Source organism: Rhinolophus ferrumequinum, chromosome 5, assembly GCF_004115265.2.
Source record: "Rhinolophus ferrumequinum isolate MPI-CBG mRhiFer1 chromosome 5, mRhiFer1_v1.p, whole genome shotgun sequence".
NCBI classification, from domain to species: Eukaryota; Metazoa; Chordata; class Mammalia; order Chiroptera; family Rhinolophidae; genus Rhinolophus; species Rhinolophus ferrumequinum.
In genome coordinates, this window is record NC_046288.1 from 58,768,390 (window position 1) to 58,789,622 (window position 21,233).

The 21,233-nt window shown below is 33.9% G+C and overlaps 1 protein-coding gene across 5 annotated transcripts in view; it reads left to right on the plus strand.

The window, feature by feature from the left end:
* SEC24B (SEC24 homolog B, COPII coat complex component) overlaps nucleotides 1-21,233 on the plus strand; it is an 83,465-nt gene that overhangs the window by 27,864 nt on the left and 34,368 nt on the right. For 3 of the 5 annotated variants that reach the window (XM_033106352.1, XM_033106353.1, XM_033106356.1), the window contains 3 exons: nucleotides 791-964; nucleotides 10,512-10,613; nucleotides 19,120-19,200. In XM_033106352.1, coding sequence (XP_032962243.1) covers nucleotides 791-964; nucleotides 10,512-10,613; nucleotides 19,120-19,200 — 357 coding nt within the window. The remainder of the gene's footprint in view (nucleotides 1-790; nucleotides 965-10,511; nucleotides 10,614-19,119; nucleotides 19,201-21,233) is intronic. The other 2 variants (XM_033106354.1, XM_033106355.1) reach the window with 1 other exon arrangement.

Here is a 21,233-nt window from a genome sequence, read left to right on the forward strand (position 1 = left end):
AGGATTTCCTTCTTTTTTATGGCTGAATAATATTCCTCTCTGTGTGTATCTACACCACATTTTCTTTATCCATTCATCTATTGTATGTTTACACATATACACACACAATGTGTATATGTACCATATTTTCTTTATTCATCCGTCGATGGACACTTAGGTTGTTGCATAGATTTTTCAGTTATCTCTTGGTTGGCTGAAGATTACCCTCTAGGTCAGGCAATTGGAACTATCACAAAGGCCCACTGTGAATCACATGTACTTTATTCCACAAGTCCAACCTAGTGTTACCATCAGGCCCTTTGTTAAATGTGAAATAAAGTGTCTGATTAGAAACAGCAAATGAGAAGTGTTTATTCTACACTGGTGCAGTTTACAATACAAAATGAGATCTGAGCTGATACTGGGAACGTTTGTGGAGTTCATGAACCACATTACTGCAGAAGCACATGCCTCTATTAGTCGTCTTATCTGAAGTACCATTGCATAGTATAGTAATTAATGACAGTGATTACCAGTTAGTAAAGAAAATCTGTTTTGAGTTTATTTTAAGAAAGTAAGGAAGCTTGTGAAATGTTTTAGGACATTTTCTATTAAAGATTATCAAAACTTGGGTAAGTTTTTGGTTGTTTTGAAAATAATTTCTTTGGACCACCTTATTTTCTAGATATAGATTACTAGGTAAATGTGTTGCTAGTGAAGTTTCTACAAGAACTTCAAATAAACTGTATTCTGTTGGGTTTTAATATATTTCAAGTGTATCACTGTGGGTGAGATAGTTTCTTGTCTTCAGTTGCAGAGTCTTCATCCTGTCCTGTGATGCAAACTGTTCAGCCGCCCGAGTCCAGCCCAGTGGTATCCACTGTGGTGTCAGGAGCCTCATCAGCAAGAGCACCTCCCACTGCAAATCACCTTGTTGAGACTGTGGCCTCAGTTACCCAGCCATCAGAGCTGTTACAACAGAAAGGTACTGGAGAACTTCATTCTACTATATGTGTAGCACATATGTACACACATACTGGATTCAAATTGCTGTTTCTCAGAAGTCAAACTGTGTAACCATAATTTTTAGAAAATACGAAAAAAGTCATTTGCCGTATTTCCCCGAAAATAAGACCTATCTGGAAAATAAGCCCTAGCATAATGCTCGTAATAAAAGTCCTACCCCAAAAATAAGCCCCAGTTAAGATCGTCAGTCAGATGGACACATTTAGTCCGTCCATTGCAACACACGACAGACCTATTGAATTATAAAATAATATATAATTAAATACAAATAAATAATAATATTGACATTAATACTTAAAATAAATGATAATATAAATTATAATTAAGTATTTGTAAATACCCAAGCGGGCACATTTGGATGAGAGGTAAATGCATATGTAAACAGATGAACTCGAGACTTAATGCCGAATGACCAATTGGAGTACAGATACAACGCACGAATAATATGCGCACTGATAATGAATGGACGTGGTTGTGTCTAATCTGAATCTTCATAATTCAGTACATTGTGTGTTGTAACAGACATACTTAATGCACTTGTGTGAAATAAACGTTTTCTGAATTTTGGTGCCTGCAATTTTTCGTTGCTTTTGTGTGGACCACCATTCTTAACTGTCATCCCTTTTTGTTGCCATTCCTGTCTTGTAAGTCTTCAGTTAACACTTGATTTAGTGGTAGATTTAAAGGGAATAATATTTTGACCCCCAGACAAGATGAGTGCAAAAAGAAAGAGCTATTCCGTCGAGTACAAGAAAGGAATTGTGGAGGACTCCCGGGGTAAGAATCTTAGGGCTTTTTGCAAAGAGAAGAAGTATCTCTGAATGGTCCGAAAATGGCGAGCAGAGTACGATAACCTCAGTCAACAGTTGGACGAGGGAAACGCTAAGAAGCGCAAGTGTGGATCAGGTCGGCAACCATTATTTCCTGAGCTGGAAGACATCATCTGTGAATGGATTGCTGACAGGAGAGCAAAGCCTTTGGTTGTGTGCAGGGCTGATATTCAAGCATTTGCCCTTGCAATGGCACCACAGTTAGAAATATCCCAGAAGAATTCAAAGCATCACAACACTGGCTGGATGGCTTCTTTCGGCGATATGAATTGTCTCTAAGATCAACAACACTGTTCAAGCTAGAAGATACTGAAGTTATTAAACGTGCACTTGCATTCAAGTCCTTTGTTGATGGCATCGACTTTTCTAAATACCAACTCTCCAACATGATTGCTATGGATGAAACTGCAGTGTTTATGGGCTAGGGATCTCAAACGACAATTGAGCAGAGGGGCGCCTCGTCAATCTGCATTCACTCCACTGGTTACGGAAGTGTACGTGTTACCTGTATTTTGGCAATTCGTCTGGATGGAAAGAAACCTCCACCTCTAATCATCACTAAGGGCAAGAAAGATAAGGTTAAATGTGTTTCAGGCATTTATGTTCTTGAAACTGAAAAAGCCTGGTGCACATGAGCAGTTATAAGGAAGTGGGTCGATTTAATGTTGCCACTTGTTTCGTGAGGTGGCCAAAGAGGTCTGCTAGTCTGGGATTCAGCCAGCACTCACCGCACTAAAGACATGAAGAACTTCCTTGCAGAGAGAAGAATAGATCAAATAATGATTCCTGCAAGAATGACTGCCTATCTCCAGATTCTTGATATTGCAATAAACAAGCCATTCAAGGACCATTTGCGCATGGAAATCAATGACTACATTGAAAACAGAATGGAGAGAAATCAGTGTAGAAACTTTGTGAAGCCTAGACTGCAAGAGGTCGTGACTTGGGTGAAGAATTCATGGGATAAAATCACTGACAGCTGTGTTGCCAATGCACTACGAGCAGGCTACATGGACGAGAAGTACTCATTTAAGGAGAGCTCTATTGCTGGACATGAGAGATTGGGGCCAATGGTTCTACAGGAAATGGAGTCGCAAGAAATTCAAGCCGGAATTTGGGGTTTGGAGAGTTACGACAATGTTCTAGAAGAAGATGACATGACTGTATTTGAATAAATGTAGATTGTTGTACATGAATAAATGAATAAATGTAGATTGTTGTACATGAAAAAATAAGGCACCCCCTGAAAATAAGCCCTAATGCATCTTTTGGAGCAAAAATTAATATAAGACCTGGTCTTATTTTCGGGGAAATATGGTATAATCAATTCAAACATAACTGTTTTCTTTTTTATATATTAACTTCCAGTCTCTAATTATGAGTTTATATTTTACGTAATTGCAAGCATAGTTTAAATACTATTTTGTATTTTGCTTTTACATTTATTGAATTATTCAGTTCTTCATCTATCTACATAGCCTTTATAGTCATTTTCCTGACTAACAATTCATTGTGTCAGTGTATTATATATTATAATGTACTAATCTATCCCTCTACTATGGATCATTTGTTTCCTATTTTTTAAAGATTATAGCTTCTTTTAGGATAATGTACCCAAGATTTCCTGATTTAGCGTATCTCCATATCCTATTTGATGATTTCTGTGCTTGTCATCATTATTAATGGGAAGTAACCCTATTTTGGGAGTGAAATTGTAAACCACATTCACAGCATTGACAAACAATACAGTTTATTTGTTTGCTTGTTAATATTCTCATTGTGCTAAATAAGTGACAGGCAACTAAAATGTGTTGTTTTGAGCTTGTTTCCCCACACTGTCATTTTTGGGGGCAGTATTCATGGTTATTTTCTGTCTAGCTAAAATTCCAAATCTATGGATGTTTCAGATTAATATACTGAATTTTTCATTTGATGAGAGATACCTGCTTTTAGAAACCTATAGTTTATATTTCCAGAGCAACCAGTGTTTTTAGGGACTGTTCTCATTGTGTAATGACAACCTGACCTTGAATATGAAGAACTCTCTTATGTTCTGAAACTTGGAAAAAGCATCATAAATCCATAGGCTCATTTTGCTGCCTGTTACCTGCTGAGTGTTTATGTGATCAACAGAAGCCTTTCTGTAATTTGATCAGATTATACATTATAAATTTTCTTGTTTGGATTTATAGGAAAACCAACTGCAGCACCCAGGAGTGTCCATTGATTCCCAACCAGCTATATTGGGACTAGAATCTAGTTATTATAAGTGTTTACCTTCAAAGTGAAAGGCTGATAGGAAAGTTTTGCTTGTCATGAGTAAGGGTAGATTGAAGCCCTAACTGAATGAACGGTGTCTTTCCTCTTCATTTATGACTCCTTCCATTTTTTTTGGAATACCTTGCTTGTTTTGACCCTATGCATTGCTCCTGCTGATTTCTTTTTTCCTATAGTATTTTTCTTTTTGACCACTTTAATACACTTAAATACCATGTTGCCACCTTACTGTAAACTCTCACTCAATAATCATAATTGTTTTATTTTTTCCTTACTAAAAAGATAGTTTTGAAAAGAGAAGGAGCTACCATTTATTGAGCACTCACAATGTGCCAGATACTTTATATTAATTATTTTATCTAATCCCCATATCAATCCTACGATGTAGATATTATTTCTGTTTTATAGAGGAGGAAAATTAGATTCACAAAAATTAGGTAACCTGACCAAATGATAAATTAGTAAGTAGCAGACTCAAAGATTTTAACTCAGGCCTTTTTATCTTGTGCTGTTTCTGTAAAATGTGGCTGAATTTTTTGTTGTTGGCTGATAATAAACTCTTGATTTACCTAAGATAAACTGCTTAAATAAGTTACAAAAAGACAATACTGGAGACATTTGAATTGTTTGAATTGTAGCTTTTATTATTCCTTTTTCTAAAGTAGGGGTTTGGCTTCTTTGTGGCATCTTTGCTTTTGGATAGATCTGGGGTATACGCCTGAATGTTTGTGTGAGTTAGGGCTACCATGTATGCTGTGCAAGTTGTAGTTTGTGTGAATGGTGCCTCTTACAGTTGTGCGGTGTATGGCCTGCATAGGGTATGCTATGGGTCTGATGTGACTACTAAAATAGTACTACTTAAAAGAGGTAAGTCTTTTTGTCCCAGCTTCAGAGACACCCTTGTTTAGTTATTCTCTCAAGGACTCAGCATTTTTACTGGTTTTTAGAGGAGAGGCTTTAATTTTTTGCTTGCATATCTCCTAAAATTTTTTTTAGAAAAACTCTGTAACTACTTTAACATTTTTCAAATTGACATCTAAAATTTTTCACAAAAAGTTTAAATAGTTGCAGTTATATAATTTTCAACATATTATATATGTTGACTTAAAACAAAGATATTACATTATTCTTTGGATCCACTGGAGTGATACCTACTATCCTCCTTTTAAAAAATACCCAAATGAGACCTTCTTTAACATTTGGAAAGTTTACATTTTTCCTTTTTCTCCTTAATGTCATATGCCCTCCCCTGAATGTAATAATATATTCTTAAGCTAGAAACGCTTTTATCACTCTTATCATACTTCTCTTTCACAATTTTATAAGTTGAAATTTTAACATTTGTTTTATTGTCTGTGACTGTAAGTCTAAGCATTAACATTTTTTCTTCTGGGTTAAGTAATCAATACAATTACTATTAATATATAGTTGGTCAAAACAACATAAACATCATGACTTTTGGTATTTTTTAATAGAAAGTACATGTTTATTGAAAATACATATTTCAGAGAGATGGGTGCCTCTCCCTCCTCCCCACCACAGTTTTGTGTCCCTGAATTGCATGATTCATTATTAGAATAAGATAAACTGAACTAAATTTCATTCATAGTTTTATTATCATACATATAACTGCTGAGAAACTTTGTTCACGTAGATTGTTGAAGGGTTTTATTAAACAATAAAAGGAGGCCTACCTTGACCAATTGGGTTTTATAGAGATATTACCCATAAATAAATGATCTACATCACAAGTTGAAGTTTTGACAAAAATACATTGAAAGGATGTGATAAGATATTGGCAATGGTATAATGAAATTCACAATATTTTGAATAATTACTGATTCAGTAAAATGAGCGCTGGGTTTGGAGGCAGGAGGTCTCCATTGGGTCTTGCTCCCACCTTGGGAGTCTGTATGTCCTCATTTTCAAACCAGTGAGACAAATTTAATTTTTTGTTGGAAAGTTTGGTGTAATTTTTTTGATTCAAGGAAATCTATTCCTAGCATTTCAAGGGGTATCATTAACTCCAGAGAAGTAAATTGTAGCATATAACTTTTAAGCCAGATTACTAAATTCAGTCAAATTTAAATGTCAAAGATTTAATACGATTTATCTTTTTTATAGTATGTTATAAAAAACTAGGTAATGAGTTTCTCATTACCAAATTTGAAATAAAGTAGTACCTAATAGTATGCTATTTATGAAGCGTGGATTATCTTGAAAAGTATTGTATTCTTATGGTAAATATATGTATTGTGTATATCAAACTCTGATATTTAACTTTTTAAAAATGTTTATATAGGAATCAAGAATAAAAATCATAAATAACTTAATTTCATTACATATGATAAAAAGGAATGTTCCCATGTATAAAAAACAAAAAAGAAAAGCATACACTAAGTACTAATAGGTTTACCTGTCAGTAAATTTTTTGTTGTTGTTAAGAGAAGGTAAATTAAACATTGCATAAAATATTATAAGGTGATAGATAATCTTTATAAATATGTTATGATAAAATAGGCTGTAAAGTACTTTATTGAGCATCTCATATTGATTCTGAAAGAAGTCATGTAAACTATTTTTCTTACGAGTTGTATCCAGTGTATCTTGAAAAAAATTAGTGGTTACAGAAAACATTCTGCTTATTTTAAAAAGAATTAATGTTACTGAGAACACTACTCAGGTTGGTGAAAGGTTTTTTTGTTTGTTTGTTTCTAACTAATTATTTGCCCTATCAGGAATAGCTGAAAATAATTGTTTTTAATTAAATACATATACACAAAGGTATATTTTAAAATAATAGCTAATACTTATATCGTATATAGTATATTTCAGGTACCATTCTAAGCTATGAAATATGTATATTAATTCATTTAATCCTAAAACAACTATATGAGGTAGTTATTACCCTATTTACAGATGATGTAAATGAAGAACAGGAAAGTTAGTAAGTAGAACCTAGAATTGAATCCAGAGTCTCCATCTTTATCCACAATGTGCTGCTTCTTGTCTAGTCAATATTTCTTAATGTTTTTGCTTTGTTCTCATGGGACTTTTTCAAAAGCAGTGGGTTTTTTGACAGTAGTGATTGGGGATCACATATATGCATATATATATGCAGAATTAGTAAATAAATTCATCATCATCCCCACCACTCTACTTTTTAATATTTTTGAATTAAGAATATTCCAGTGAGACCCAACCCTGTTTCTAACATGTTTCATCTTTAACTGAAACGTGTGGCAAGGTCAAAGAAAGTCTATAGATTTAGGATGCCTTCATTAATCATTTAACGAAGGGACAGTTTCCCTTTAGCACCCGAGAGATTTTTATACCTCAGGGCCATGTGTTACAGTAAAATTCAGGATAAGTTAAGGGAATGTGTTTTCTTTGTGATGTGAATGAAAGGCTGTTTTTAACACAGGCACTTTCTTAGGTGGGTAAGTTTTAGGAAAGAAAGGACTGTGGAAATTGATTCCCTTCAAACCATTCTTTTGTGAGAACCCATGGAAAGTTTTCTAGTATGTGTACCTAGTTTGAAGACCAGCTTAGGAAAGACAACAGGCAGAAGTCTGGACTCTTGAATTTAAGAAAGCTAACCTCCACATGAGGTTTGTTCTCTTAAAACTAGTTTTATTTATTCCCAAGGTAGCTGTATCTAGGGAACAGGGAAGATGCCTTTTCTTAAGTAGCCCAAAGCATATGGTCTCTTGGAGAGTTTTGCCTGAAGGTACTTTAATAATGGGCAGTTTAAACCGAATGTCTTTTTTAAAATATCGGGGCCCTGTTAAGTGCAGAACTCTTTATGATGTCGGATTCTACCTATGAAGTGTTTTTTGCCTCGTGGCTTACGTACCTTGGAAGCTCTGATTAAGAGAAAGTTGAATATAGCAGTCCCTTCCCATTTGGTGGTGGTGGTGGTCGCAGTTGGAGTGGAAGGTACTCCATGTACATTTTTACAGTGGGTTTCAGGCTGAGCTCTGGAGGACATGTCCTATTCTACCACCTTATAGATGCACCCTGTGTATCTCTTACATAGGTTCTGGCTCTTAAAGAGAGTCTGAGTAAAGGCTCTCAGGAAGCTCTCACAGCCGTTCACATACGGTAGAGCTGATCTTTGGCTGTTAGCCTGTATCTGACCATAGCTCAATTGTTGCGTTTTGTCTGTACTGGACCCAGTCTAGAGCAGGCCACTTAAATATGGATTGATGGTTACTCTGGAGCTCTTACCATTCCACTGTGGATTAACTAAAATGTCATTTTCTTGTGCCATTAATGTTCTCAAGCTTTTAACAAAGTTTACTTGAACAAGCAAAGAAAGGCTAAATTCTGAGTCTATTAAGAGTCACATTTGGGGAAGGGCTTAAATCTTGACACTGTTTATTTCTAGCACTTCTCAAAAAGGATTGCGTCTTTTTTCAGGAAAGTAAAATTTTGAGGATGTTGTGTGACATTCTGTTAATATAGTACATTGACAACTGCAGTATAATAAATAATATTACTCTATTCTGTCTTATTCATAGATTTGTTCGAGTGTGTTAAGTAGTTCTATAAATTTTTTTTATTATTGTATAGCCATCTCATTTGCTTCCAGTTAAGCATGGGATATTTTTCTAATAATAAGTGAAATAAATCTATTCTTATTCAGTAAATCTGGAGAATATTTATCTTATAATACGTATGGTGTGCCCTGTACTTGGGCTCTTTTGATTAAGTTACAGAGTCAACAACTTGCATATTCATTCAGTCATGGAAAGAATGGATTCTCTGATTTTTCCCCCCTGCTTATTGGCATCTCTTAGCTCAGCACAGAAAATGGAATTTTTCTTGTTTCTTCTTAACTATATGCATACACATATGTGTGCTTATTGAAGTACAATGCTAATTGCATTTTGAGAAATACTTCATTTTTAAGGAAGTCCTTAAATTGAAGAATTTCTTTTCTATAAAATCTTTTTACAGTTAACTTATTTTTAATTGTAAACATCTTAGTTATCTAGCCTAAGGTCTAATAATAGTCAAATTTTCATTTTAACTTGGCTTTTGTTGGAGGTACATGCCCCTCTGAATTTGGTCTTTCAAGGTATCAAGTTTATTTCTTGTATTGTCTGAATTTATTTAAATTGATTTTTATTTTCTCAGATGAATTTGTCTTAACTACCATTTTATATATATGTAGAAGATGTTTCAGTAAAGCTAGAAATTTTCCCATGACTTTTTTAGTCATAGTGAGGAGATCACAGCTTCACTCATGTACCCTTCTAAGCTCAAATTTTACTTTTTAATAGCTTTTTTCTTACTGCAGACATGAGTTGTGTTTATCCATGCTAATTTAAAAGGTCAGCTGAAAAAACAACGAAGAGAGCATCAGGGGACTGCCATGTGATTTTCTTGAGACTGGGCTTCATTGTGCTTCCAATATTGTGAAATGTTCTTGAAAATTTACACAGTTTCTGGGTTTTTCTTTTTTTTCAAGCTGAGTTATAAGATTTTCCTTATAGGAGGTTTATTCTTATTTTAGAAAGTATTTTTATTTTTAATTAAGATTATTTTCCCTCTTAAAATTTCTGTGGATGTGTTAATTTTTTGTCTTGATTGTATCAGATTAATTAAATAAAAATACCCAATCAAAACTTTTAAAGGGAAGTATTATACAGTTACCAGCTGCTGTGTCTTTTCTACAGAATCAGCCTTGTCTTGGTGTATTTTACAGAGGACCAGTCTCATTCACCTACTTGAGACCTACATGCAGGCAATAGGCTGAAGCTGAGATGATCAGCCATCTCAGAAAATTCACTTTTCTGTTATTGTCGCACTTGTAGAGCCACAGTTAATAAACCCTTATTTGAGCATCTACTGTGTGAACAGAAAACTATGCTGAATATAGTTCTTTTCTTTAACTGTCATTCTTTTTCCGTTATGAGAACTGAGTTTCCATTGAGGTAGCATTAGCAGAAGGAAGGTATCAAATCTCTCTGTGTGTGTTATATGCTGTATAAATTCATGTCAGTAGAAATGATCACTGCTCACCAGGAATGCACAGTCCCAAAGGAGAAGTATACCACAGGGGCCCTACAGTTAAGGAAGGGAGACGTATAGAGAGCCCAGTAAGATTTTCAGAGAACATTGTTATAGTTTCCTAAATATTCTTAGTGTAATACATGGTACTTTTTTTCACATTTAAATTAGTTAGTTCATATTAAAGCTGCTTTTACTAAAGTGCTTTGCAGAGATTTTCTAACGGTTCCAGTTTTGATAATAAATTTGTTAATATTAATATGCATGCGGGAATGCTCTTTGTAATGTCAGAGTTCTTTCTCACTTTTAATGCAATGTCAAATTTTACTTCTCATCTTTCCTGTTGGTTTGACTCTTGTGTTTGTGCTTTCCACTTTACAGGCATGCAGTATGGTGACTATGTTAATAATCAAGCTAGCTCCGCACCAACTCCCTTGTCATCAACTTCCGATGATGAGGAAGAGGAGGAGGATGAGGAAGCAGGTCTGCTTTAGCTTTACACCAGTTCTTGATCTTTTCCTATTCAAGTTTTTTTTTTTCTTTTTTTTTTTTAAATAATGTCCACAGTCCTATTAGCCTTTTTTAAAAAAGTATCTTTGCAGATTTAGCTCAATGAACTTGCTTGGTTTGGGTTATAGAAGGTTGGGGTCACTTGAAATTAGGTGTTTTGCTTATTTGTTTTGTTTTTCTTCCTTTGGACATCTTTACCATTTCATTAAGTAACGGTACATCTTTCATGATGTTAGAGTGCTTTCTTCTTTCAGAAAAGTGTTTCCTGTCATGTCACGCTAAAGAATGAGCACTGACTGAAGCTTTTCGCTGATGATTGCTCTAACAACACACTTTTAGGAATAACGTTTTATTTTCTGCTTTGCATGCTACTTTAGTCTAATGAAAATGAACCATTTGGGTTTTATAATAGTGATAGAGAAATAGGATGTTTCTTTGAGGTCCTTTTGGCACTTACATATTTAGAAAGCTCAAAATTTGTAGTTGCTTCATGAAGCAACTGCTTCATGAAGTAGTTCCCATCTTGCTAGTTGAAGAAATTGTTCATAGGATTATGTGTTGCCGCCTTTTTAATATCTTTTCTGCCTTTAGTAGAACGCTGCTGAACATTAAGCAGTTCAATTCAGTTCCTCCATTAATTCTAATAGTTTAAGACTGAACTAATAAGTTAATGATCTTTTCAAGTTATTATATAGGACCATGATTCTCCTGCTATTTTTATTATTGAGTGGAAGGATTTGCTCTATAACCAGTCCATTTGACTAAAAGTTTCTATTACCTGTGGATTTTTAATTTCAAATTCTTATGCATGATGGGTAGGGGGTGAAAAAAGAGGTTTCCAGAGGAGGAGTAATTTTTCTTATTCTAAATATGTAAATACCCGTTTACTTTTCTGAACTTTTTTATCTTAATACAATTTCAATTTATAGAAAAGTCGTAAAAAGAGGAAGAGAAACTCCCATATGCATTTTACCTAGACATTTTTGCCCCACTTGCTTTATAATTATGTATTTTTTTTCCTACATCATTTGAAAGTAACTTGGAGATATCATGAACCTTTGCCCCTAAATAATTCAGTACATATATCCTAATTATAAAGACAATGTCTTATATAACATAAACACAATACAGTTTTCAGGAAATTGGACACTGATACAATAATATCTGCTACATAGTCTGTAGTCAAATCTCAACAATTAGCTTCAATAAGGTCATTTATAGCTGTTTTCATGGCCCAGGATCCAGTGAATTTAATTGCATTGAATTTAGTTGTCATTTCTATTTAGACTAAAGGAATAATCCCTTAACCTTTCTGTTTCTTTCTTCACTTTGATATTTTTGAAGACTATAGGCAAGTTATTTTGTACAGTGTTGCTCAGTTTGGGTTTATTTGATGTATCCTTGTGATTAGATTCAAGTCATGCATTTTTGGCAGGATTACCACTGAAGTAATGTGTTATCAGTGCATTCTGAGGCACATGATGTCAGTTTTCAATTTGTTTCCATATTGATAATGTTAACTGATCACTTGATGAGATATGTCTCCCAGAGTTCTCCAGCTTGTCCTACCTCTTACCCTTAAAATTACTAAGTAATTTTGAGAAAGATTCTTTGATACTATGTCTATGTCCTGTTCTTTATTAAACTAATGCTAAACATTAGTTTTAGCATTCATTGATGATTTTCTAATTCCAGTATTTCTCCTATATTTATGAGTTGAGGTTTCATTTTAGGGGAGCATTTCCTTCTCCCTTATCATCTTTGGGTTCATATTGACTTGTGAATTCTTATTTTATTCAGTGGGTTATAATCCATTACTATCACTAGTTATTTTGATAGCAACTTGTCCTAGACATGGCCATTGGCAGCTCCTTCTAACTGTTTTTTTAAAATGTTCCCATGAATCTTTAAGCACTTACTTTAAGTACCCTAAGGCCTCAATAAGATCTTCCAAGCTCATCTTGTACTTACGTTGCTGCAACCCTTGAATGAGGCATTTCTCTAAGAAGTCCTGGTTCCTTTAGTGGAGAAGGGTGTTTTAGAAGCCAAGATCTGATTGTAATGTGTGGTCATTGCTACTGGTGGGTCATTCTTCCCAGGCCACGAATTAGTATTATTATTGAATGTATATATTACTCGGTTCTTATTGTACTTGTTGTAGATTTTCATTTGTTAAAGTTTGTGATTTCCTTGACAGCAAGTCTATCCAGCAGTCAAGTACAGGAATATTTGTTTTAAACTTTCAGTTTTAAAAGAAAACTATTTGATTGCAATTCCAATTTTACATTAAGCCATCTAATTAGATTTTTAAAATTACGTGCTACAAATAGGCTTCCTTTTTAAACTTTCCTCATGAATTCATACTTGGAAGTAAAATAGGATTTCGTATTAGGGACAGTGTTATATTTTGTTGGAAGCTTCTTAAAGTTCAGAATTGCTGGAAAATAAAATTAAAGAAAGGTTGAGCAAATAACATGCTATCAGGTTTCCATAATGGTTCTATCTTAAGTTCTTCTCTCCTTTTTGAGCTTATTCAGTCACAAGTATTCGTTCCTTTAGTTAGTGCTAGAGTGGAATTTATACCAGTTTTAGGTACAGTAATGCAGACTAGTATTGTTATGCTTGTAATAGTAATGAATACTGACTAGAAAATGGGAAAGGGAATAAGCAGTAAGAAAAATTGAGAAGTGTAATAAAAGGGGGGTGTGGGGGACAAAGTCTAATTCAAACTCCAGGCTGTGATCAGCTAATGTTCTGTCACCTGCTGTACATCTTCCCAATCACCTTTCCTCTAGGGAATTTTCAGGTTGGGAAGAGGCCAGGCAACAGGAAGCTATTTCCCATGACTCTGGTAATGAGATAGCTTGATGCTATATTTTGTGATGTTGGAAAGAGTACTTTTTTGATTTTTCATAATGAGTTTTAAGGTGCTGGTCAGTTTTTGCTTGATTTTCACACAGATTAATAGTAATTATTCAGTGCCAGGCACTACATCAGAGATAATGATATGTTTATGGTTTGCTTGGGTATGTTTAAAGGTAATACAGTTTAATACAGAACAAGTGAATCAACTCCTATAGATAACAAGACAATATTGGCGTGCTTAGCTTCAACTTCCAAAGAGAATTCTTTTATTTTTAAATTGAAATAAATAATATAGTAGTATTAAGTACAGCACCATGCTGTACATTAGATTCCCCCAAACTTACTCATCTTATAACTGGAAGATTGTACTATTTGACCAATTATCTCCTTTTTCCTCCAGCCCCCAAGAGAATCCTTAAAAGGGTTCAAACATATTTTTCCTTTTAATGAATATACTATTTTATTAAGTAAATATCTTTCAATTGAATTCAATACATATTTAATATAGTTTTAAAATTTTACAAATTTAATACATATTCTGGGTCTATGAAGCATATAAAAGGGTTTCTATGCCATCAAGAAAAGTATTAGTCGGAGAGTTTTTGGTATTCTTACACATTAAAAAGAAAATGTAGTGTATTTGTAGGTGTACCTGTTACCTGAACATCCAGGTTGTGAACATCCTGTATATATAATTTGCTATAGCTGGAAGCTCCACCTTTCTGTACAGCAAGAGGCAGCAGAGTATTTGGAGCTATAGTGGAAGAAGATTTGGTACCAGTGTTTAGAGTTAGAATTCAAAAGGTACTTTCAGATAGCAATAGTGTTCAAATGGTGATTGGATGCCTAGGCTAGTCCCAAATTTAATTTACTGTGCTTTATTTTTTCTAGCCTGTTGCAGATATATAGTATTTAATCAGTAATAATGGATTATGGATTTTATAAGTGTCTGTAAACTAACCTGGTATAACAAATACCAGTTATTTCATTATTCTCTGAAAAAGTATATCTGAGTGCTGAATAACCAATTTATAAACATTATTTGATAATGCCCCATTTGTGAACTTCATTAAAGAAGCTCACAGTCTAGTTTGGAATATAGAACAAAATTACAGTGAGTCCTATGTTAATCATAGTGTTTTCTAGGAATACATGGGAGAATCTGGAACCAAATGTAGCGTGGGATGATGGAAAATTCTCCAGTGGTTATCTGAGCTGAATCTAAAAGGAGAAGTTAGAATTAGCGAGGTGAGAGATCCGGGGAGAGGCAGAGGTATTTTTTAAAACAAAGCAAGAAGCATGAGAGAAGATGGCATATTTGGGGAACTGGAGTGAATTTGGGACCTATGGTCTGCAAAGGACAGTGGACAGAAGAACTGAGTTAGGTTGGGTAGGATGGCTGGGTAGGATCTTTAAGAACCTTGCACAAGCGGTCCTCGAATAACATCATTTTCTTATATTGATGAGATGCCATAGGAACTTAACTCTAATTTATATCCATTAGCCTGTGGTCAAATTGATTTCATTACATATACGTTGTTTCACTTAAAGTCGTTTCTTAAACTTAAAGTTGTAGAAGCTATCACCAGTGTTAAATAAGGGCTTACAGTATTTCAGTAAGTTAAGGTGTTTGGATTTAACCTTGAAGGTAGGAGGAGTCATTTAAGGAGTTTACATGGGAAAAACATAGCCAAAATTGCATTTTAGAAAGATCTCTTACAGAAGAATGCATTGGAGTATGTTGAAACTTGAGGCTCTTGGAATAATCCACTGAGAAAAATGAGTTCTTAGGCCTAGGTAGCAGGAAGGTTGGAGAGGGAGAGTATAGCATAGCATTACCAAAAGAAGGAAACCGTTTTTTACAAATCCAAGGTAATTGTATTAGCAGTGATAAATGTTAAGGAATGTTTGGTTGGAGTCTGGGAAAAAACAATTGGCTTTATCAGGAGGTTCTTGTCTTGTTTTTTCTCTTTTCCCCCATTTGTAGCATTGTTTGAGGAGAGAAGGAGGGAGGGAAGAGAGAAAATGAATATTTCCTGAGTGTGGCCAGTATCTTGTTTATTTATGTCTGTTATATCAGTTTAATTTTAACAGTAGCCCTGTGGAGTAGGTGTTGTTTTGAAATCTGTTGTTAACAAGTAAGAAGTGATTGAGAGATGTTAGGTGTCTTGTCCATTTTCTCTCAACTGATAAGTGGTGGAGATGGAATTTGAATTAGACTTTTTCCACGTTTTATGCAGGTTATGAGGAAATAAAATTTCAAAATATCTGGTTAATTTCAATTTACGACATACCAGTAGGTGCATTGGACTTCGTTGGCCCATGTTGCTTATCTTTTAGAGAGAAAATATTTAAGTCTTTTTTGAAAGGCTTAAAAGCATCCTGTTACTTTTCCCCAACTTTAAGGATTCTGAGCTATTCTTATGAACTGTTCTCCCACTTGTTACTTCCTCAGATTTCAGCTCCTCTCTTCTTCCTCCTTTTCTTCTTTCAATGTGCGACATAGAAGCCTGCAAAAGAATGAGGGAAAATTCTTCCCAAGTACTACATTCAGACTCATCCCTCCCATTTGTTCTCAGAATATTTATTATCACTAATTATAGCGTGACGTGACTGAGGTAAACTGTGCCTATGTAAGGTTTAAGAGTGGGGACAAGTTCCAAAGCTGTTCGTTCAACTGAAACCAGCTTGTATGCATGCAGAAAGCAGGATTTTACTTGGTATAATGGTTCCAAAGATCAATACAATAGTTTAGCTGTCTTCATATACTTATAATGTGTTAGGGAAGCAGATACATACATGATTACAATACAACTTGCAAAGTGCAATAATTCAGGGTTGAGAAAATGTCCCTACGTAGGAGAGGAAATGATTTTCTATGACCATGTCAAAAAGGTTTCATGGAAGATTTGAAGAATGAGTTGTAACTTGCCATATGGTGAAGGGAAATCTAGGCTATTGCGCCAACCTGTATTGTGCGTAAAAACAGGAAAAAATGTTGTGTTGGGTGTAGAGTGAGAAGTTTGGTGTGACTGAAGTATAAAGTGTTATAGAAGGGAAGATGGTACAAAAACAGGTAAGAGGGAGGTGAAAAGGACAGGTGGAAGCCGCATTTTGAAGTTATTTCATGACAATGCAAAGGCTGTTAGACCTTATTCTGTAAGGTGGTAGGGGAATTAATGAAGCTGTTTTTAAGCATGGTCAGAGTATTAACATGTAAGTTTCATAATATACCTTTAAAAAAAAGTACCTATTTGATTTATGTTGGCAATGATGGTGTGACCAAATTAGAATTAATCTGAACAATACGTTTTAGCAAAGTGTGAGTCCATTTGTTTAGTTTAGTGGTTCATCTGGATTTATAACTTTTATTATTGCTTTGATGTTTTAACAAGTCCAAAATAGAGATTTGCATTTATTCTTTTCTTCCGAAAGTGAATTTTAAACTAACAGATTTCAAATTGTTCAATAAATAAATCAGAATATTTCTATGAAAATAATACTTTAAAGCTTATTGATTATAGCATTATTATTAAAATGAGCAGTATTTTTTGAGCATTAATATTTGATTTGACATAGAAGAAGCTAAGCAGCATAATTAAGTAGCAGTATGTTTTCTTGAAATAATCTGATATGTAAATAATCTTTTATCTTTGTACTTAATTTTTTTCAAGAATAAGTATTTCTTGATATTTACATGTAAAAGTTTTTCTTGATCAGAGAGAATGCTGTTATTTTTTATAAGAGCTTATTGAGATATAATTCACAAACCATAAAATTCACTCATTTAAGTTGTACTGTTTAGCAGTTTTTATTATATTAACAAAGTTGTGTAACCATCACTGTATGACTCCAGAACATTTCATCACCCCCAAAGAGAAACTCCAGTCACTTCTTATTCCTACCCTCCTACACACACACACACACACACACACACACACACACAGCTCTAGACAACCACTCATCTACATTTTGTCTCTATTGATTTGTCTATTTTGATCATATAATATGGGATAATATGGGATTATTTGTGACTGGCTTCTTCCTCTTAACATAATGTTTTCAAGGTTCATTCATGCTGTGGCATGTATCACTACTTCATTCCTTTTCATTGACAAATAATAGTCCATTGTGTTCATATGTCACATTTTATTTATTCATTCATAAGTTGATGGACATTTGGGCTTCCACTTTGTGGCTATTATGAATAATACTGCTATAAGCATTCATGTACAACTTTTTGTGGGGGGATGTGTTTTCATTTCTCTTGAGTGGAATCACCAGGATGTATAGTAACTCTACGTCTCACCTTTTGAGAAACTGTCAGACTGTTTTCCAGTGTGGCTGTACTATTTTACAGTCTCATGATAGTTCAGTTCCTCCACATCCTTGCCCAAACTTGATGTAAACTATCTTTTTAATTATAACCACCCTAGTGGGTGTGCAGTGGTATCTTCTCATTGTGGTTTTGATTTTCATTTTCATAACGGCCAGTAATATTGAGCATCTTTTCATGAGCTTATTGGCCATTTGTTTATCTTCTTTGGAGAAATGTCTGTTTAAATCCTTTGCCCATTGTTAATTTGGTTATTTGTCTTTTTATTGTTGAGTTATAAGAGTTCTTTATATATTTCAGATACTAGACCCTTATTAGATATATGATTTGCAAATATAGTCCAAAATATATTCCATTCTGTGGATGTCTCTTTACTTTCTTGATGGTATCGTTTGGAGCGCAGAAGTTTTTAATTTTGATGAAGTCCAATTTACCTCTTCTTTTGTTGCTTGTGCCTTTGATGTTGTATCTAAGAATCCATTGCCTAATCTAGGGTCATGAAGATTTACTCCTGTATTCTAAGAGTTTTATATATAGTTTTAGTGATTACATGTAGGTCTGTGATCTACTTTGAATTAATTTTAGTGTAAAGTGTAAGGAAGGGGTCTAACTTTACTTTTCTTGTGGCTATCTTGTTGTCCCAACACCGTTTGTTGCAAAGAATATTCTTTCCCAATGGAAATTCCTTGACATATTACATGAAGTTCACATAATATAAAATTAATCTTGTAAAAGTTTCCAATTCAGTATCATTTATACATTCACAATGTTTTGCAGCCACCATCTTTATTTAGTTCTGTCATTTTGATTGTTGTGTATCCCAAGCCATAGACTTCTCTTTTATAAGGAATTTATACAGCTGTACTGTTATAAAAGTCATTAAAATTTAATTTATCTTGCAATATCCTAAAACTGATAAATTATATTTAATAGCTTGTAATTTGATAGATGCAGTTTTTAAAGTGTAACTGTATTAATACTTCTATCAGTCTAAAAGTTATATTTGTGTACTTGACTATTTTGAGTAGTTTGATATCTGTTCTTCTCTCAGATGCCATCACGTGTTTGATTAAATTTTATTTCACTCATCAGCTCTATATTCTCCCTATTCTTATGCCCTATTCTTACATTTATACATGTATTTTTTAAATGTCTTTAAACATCCGTCATTTTACTCTTTTACTAGAGTCAGCAAAAAGTCTTTTTCAAAATTGCCTAAGGCTGCTCTGGGATACATTATCATTTTAAATTTAGTTGATGCTTTGGTTTTCCTTTTAGGTGTTGACAGCTCTTCTACCACAAGCAGTGCTTCTCCAATGCCCAACAGTTATGATGCCCTAGAAGGAGGCAGCTACCCAGGTAATTTGTTTTGTGCTTATTTGATGTTTATTTGAACGGTTACTATCAGTTGCTTTTAAACACGAACATATAATATACATAATTAGTAAGCTATATTTTTAACAGGAAAAAAGGGGACATTTTCCTGGTATTTCTCAGCCTTAATTTAATAGTGTTAATTATTATATAATAACTATGAATGTTGTTTGTGGGAGGCCTAAGAAAATTATTATTTTTGTTATCAGGCTCTATCTTTTTCCTCCTTCTAAAAGACTTTTAATAATGAATAATTTTTCTCTTTTCCTTTCAACTTTTATGCTAATAACTCCTTAAATAAATTTTATATTTCTGTTCTCATGCTTAGGTACTTGAATTCCTTCCAACTAGCCTCTGAATATAAATATTCTTTGACTCTTTACTCCCCCTATGGCTCCTGGCTGCCTCCACCAGGTAAATAGACTAACCAACTTGGGTGTAGTTTTTTGGAGGCATTAATTTTAACCGTATCTGCAAATAACTTCGGTCATTACATACAAACAGGAATAGTGGATAGTACTGAAAGAAAAACAATACAAACTTAACTTTTATAATTAATAATCATTTCATTATAGTATCATGTACTGTGATTTCCTGATTCGCCTGTCTCCTACGTATCATTCCTAGCACTTCTGTCACCTGAAAACCACACCTGACCTTTCTCGTTTTCTCTTTCTTTTTCTAATGATTCCAAACTTCAGGACTAACAGAACAAGTAACTTTGCCCTTCTCTTTATTTCTTGTCACTTTGGTAATAATCCAGGATGGAAGTTGGATTGTGCTGTACTTAACTAAACACACTATCTTGCTGTCATTATCCTATGAATCAGTAAAAAACTTTAATCTTCTCAGCTTAGTGTAGAATTCCCTTTTAATATTTCAGAATACTTGAATAAACTACTTAGTTTTGTGTGGTTAAGGATATTTTTCCCTAGGGACCTGTGTGTGTGTGTGTGTGTGTGTGTGTGTGTGTGTGTGTGTAAGAAGTTGTGGACCATTCCAGGAGCAATCACAGTCATCAAAATAGGGGATAAGAATTACTTCATTCACTAAAAGATGAATGCTATAACTATATAGTATTTCATGCACTTCAAATTAACCCGAAGTGACATGTCCAATGTGCTGTAGTTAAAAGATCATGGCCTTGGAGTTAGACCTTGGTTTGCTTGTCTGTATTCGTTTATCAACAAATTTTAATCTTATGAACTGTGCTTTGACAGTACATGAGTGAAACAGCAAGTTTTCTAGCTATTTATACTGCACCAAAAATAAACAGATGTGAACATCTGTAACAGTAAGATTAAATGAATTGAAATTTACTATATATCAGGCACTAGGGTAGATTTTAGGGCTGTAGAAACGTATGAAATGTTGTCCATTTCTTAAAGAAGGGGAAAAGTTTTAGACCTCCATGTTTATGACTCTAGTTCTTTCTTATAATCTTACACTGATGACTATTGTCATGTTAAGAGACCTTCTTATTTATAGTCCCCATCACCATGAGATGGAATAAGCAGACGATCTAAGGATACGACACTGCACTGCACTGAAGCTCTTGTCCCCTTAAGAAGTCTGGGAGGTTACCAGAAAGCCAAGCCTTGCTTAGTTAACGCAAGATAATAGCAGAATGTCTAGGAATGTATGTTCAAAATTAGAGCCAATAGAGTCAGTAGAAAGATGTGATCCCTCAAGAAACTTTTAAAAAATAAATTTTTTAAAGTCGGATGCTTTTGAGAACATATTTTTTGCAGTCTGATTGCTGGTGAAGACTATAATTTTTATATGAAAAACATAAGTATTTTTCAGCAAATCTATAAAGACATCTATATAATAGATTTGACTTGAAGAAAAAACTAAGTCAGTATACCAAAATGTTCATAATGGTTACATATAGTAGAGTAATTTTTAGGGTTTCTTCTTATTATTATTCTTGTATATGATTAGTTTTTTTTGGAGTTTTAATCAAATTTTAGTTTTTATTTTAAATTTAAATAAAGGAAGAACATTCATTCATTAAA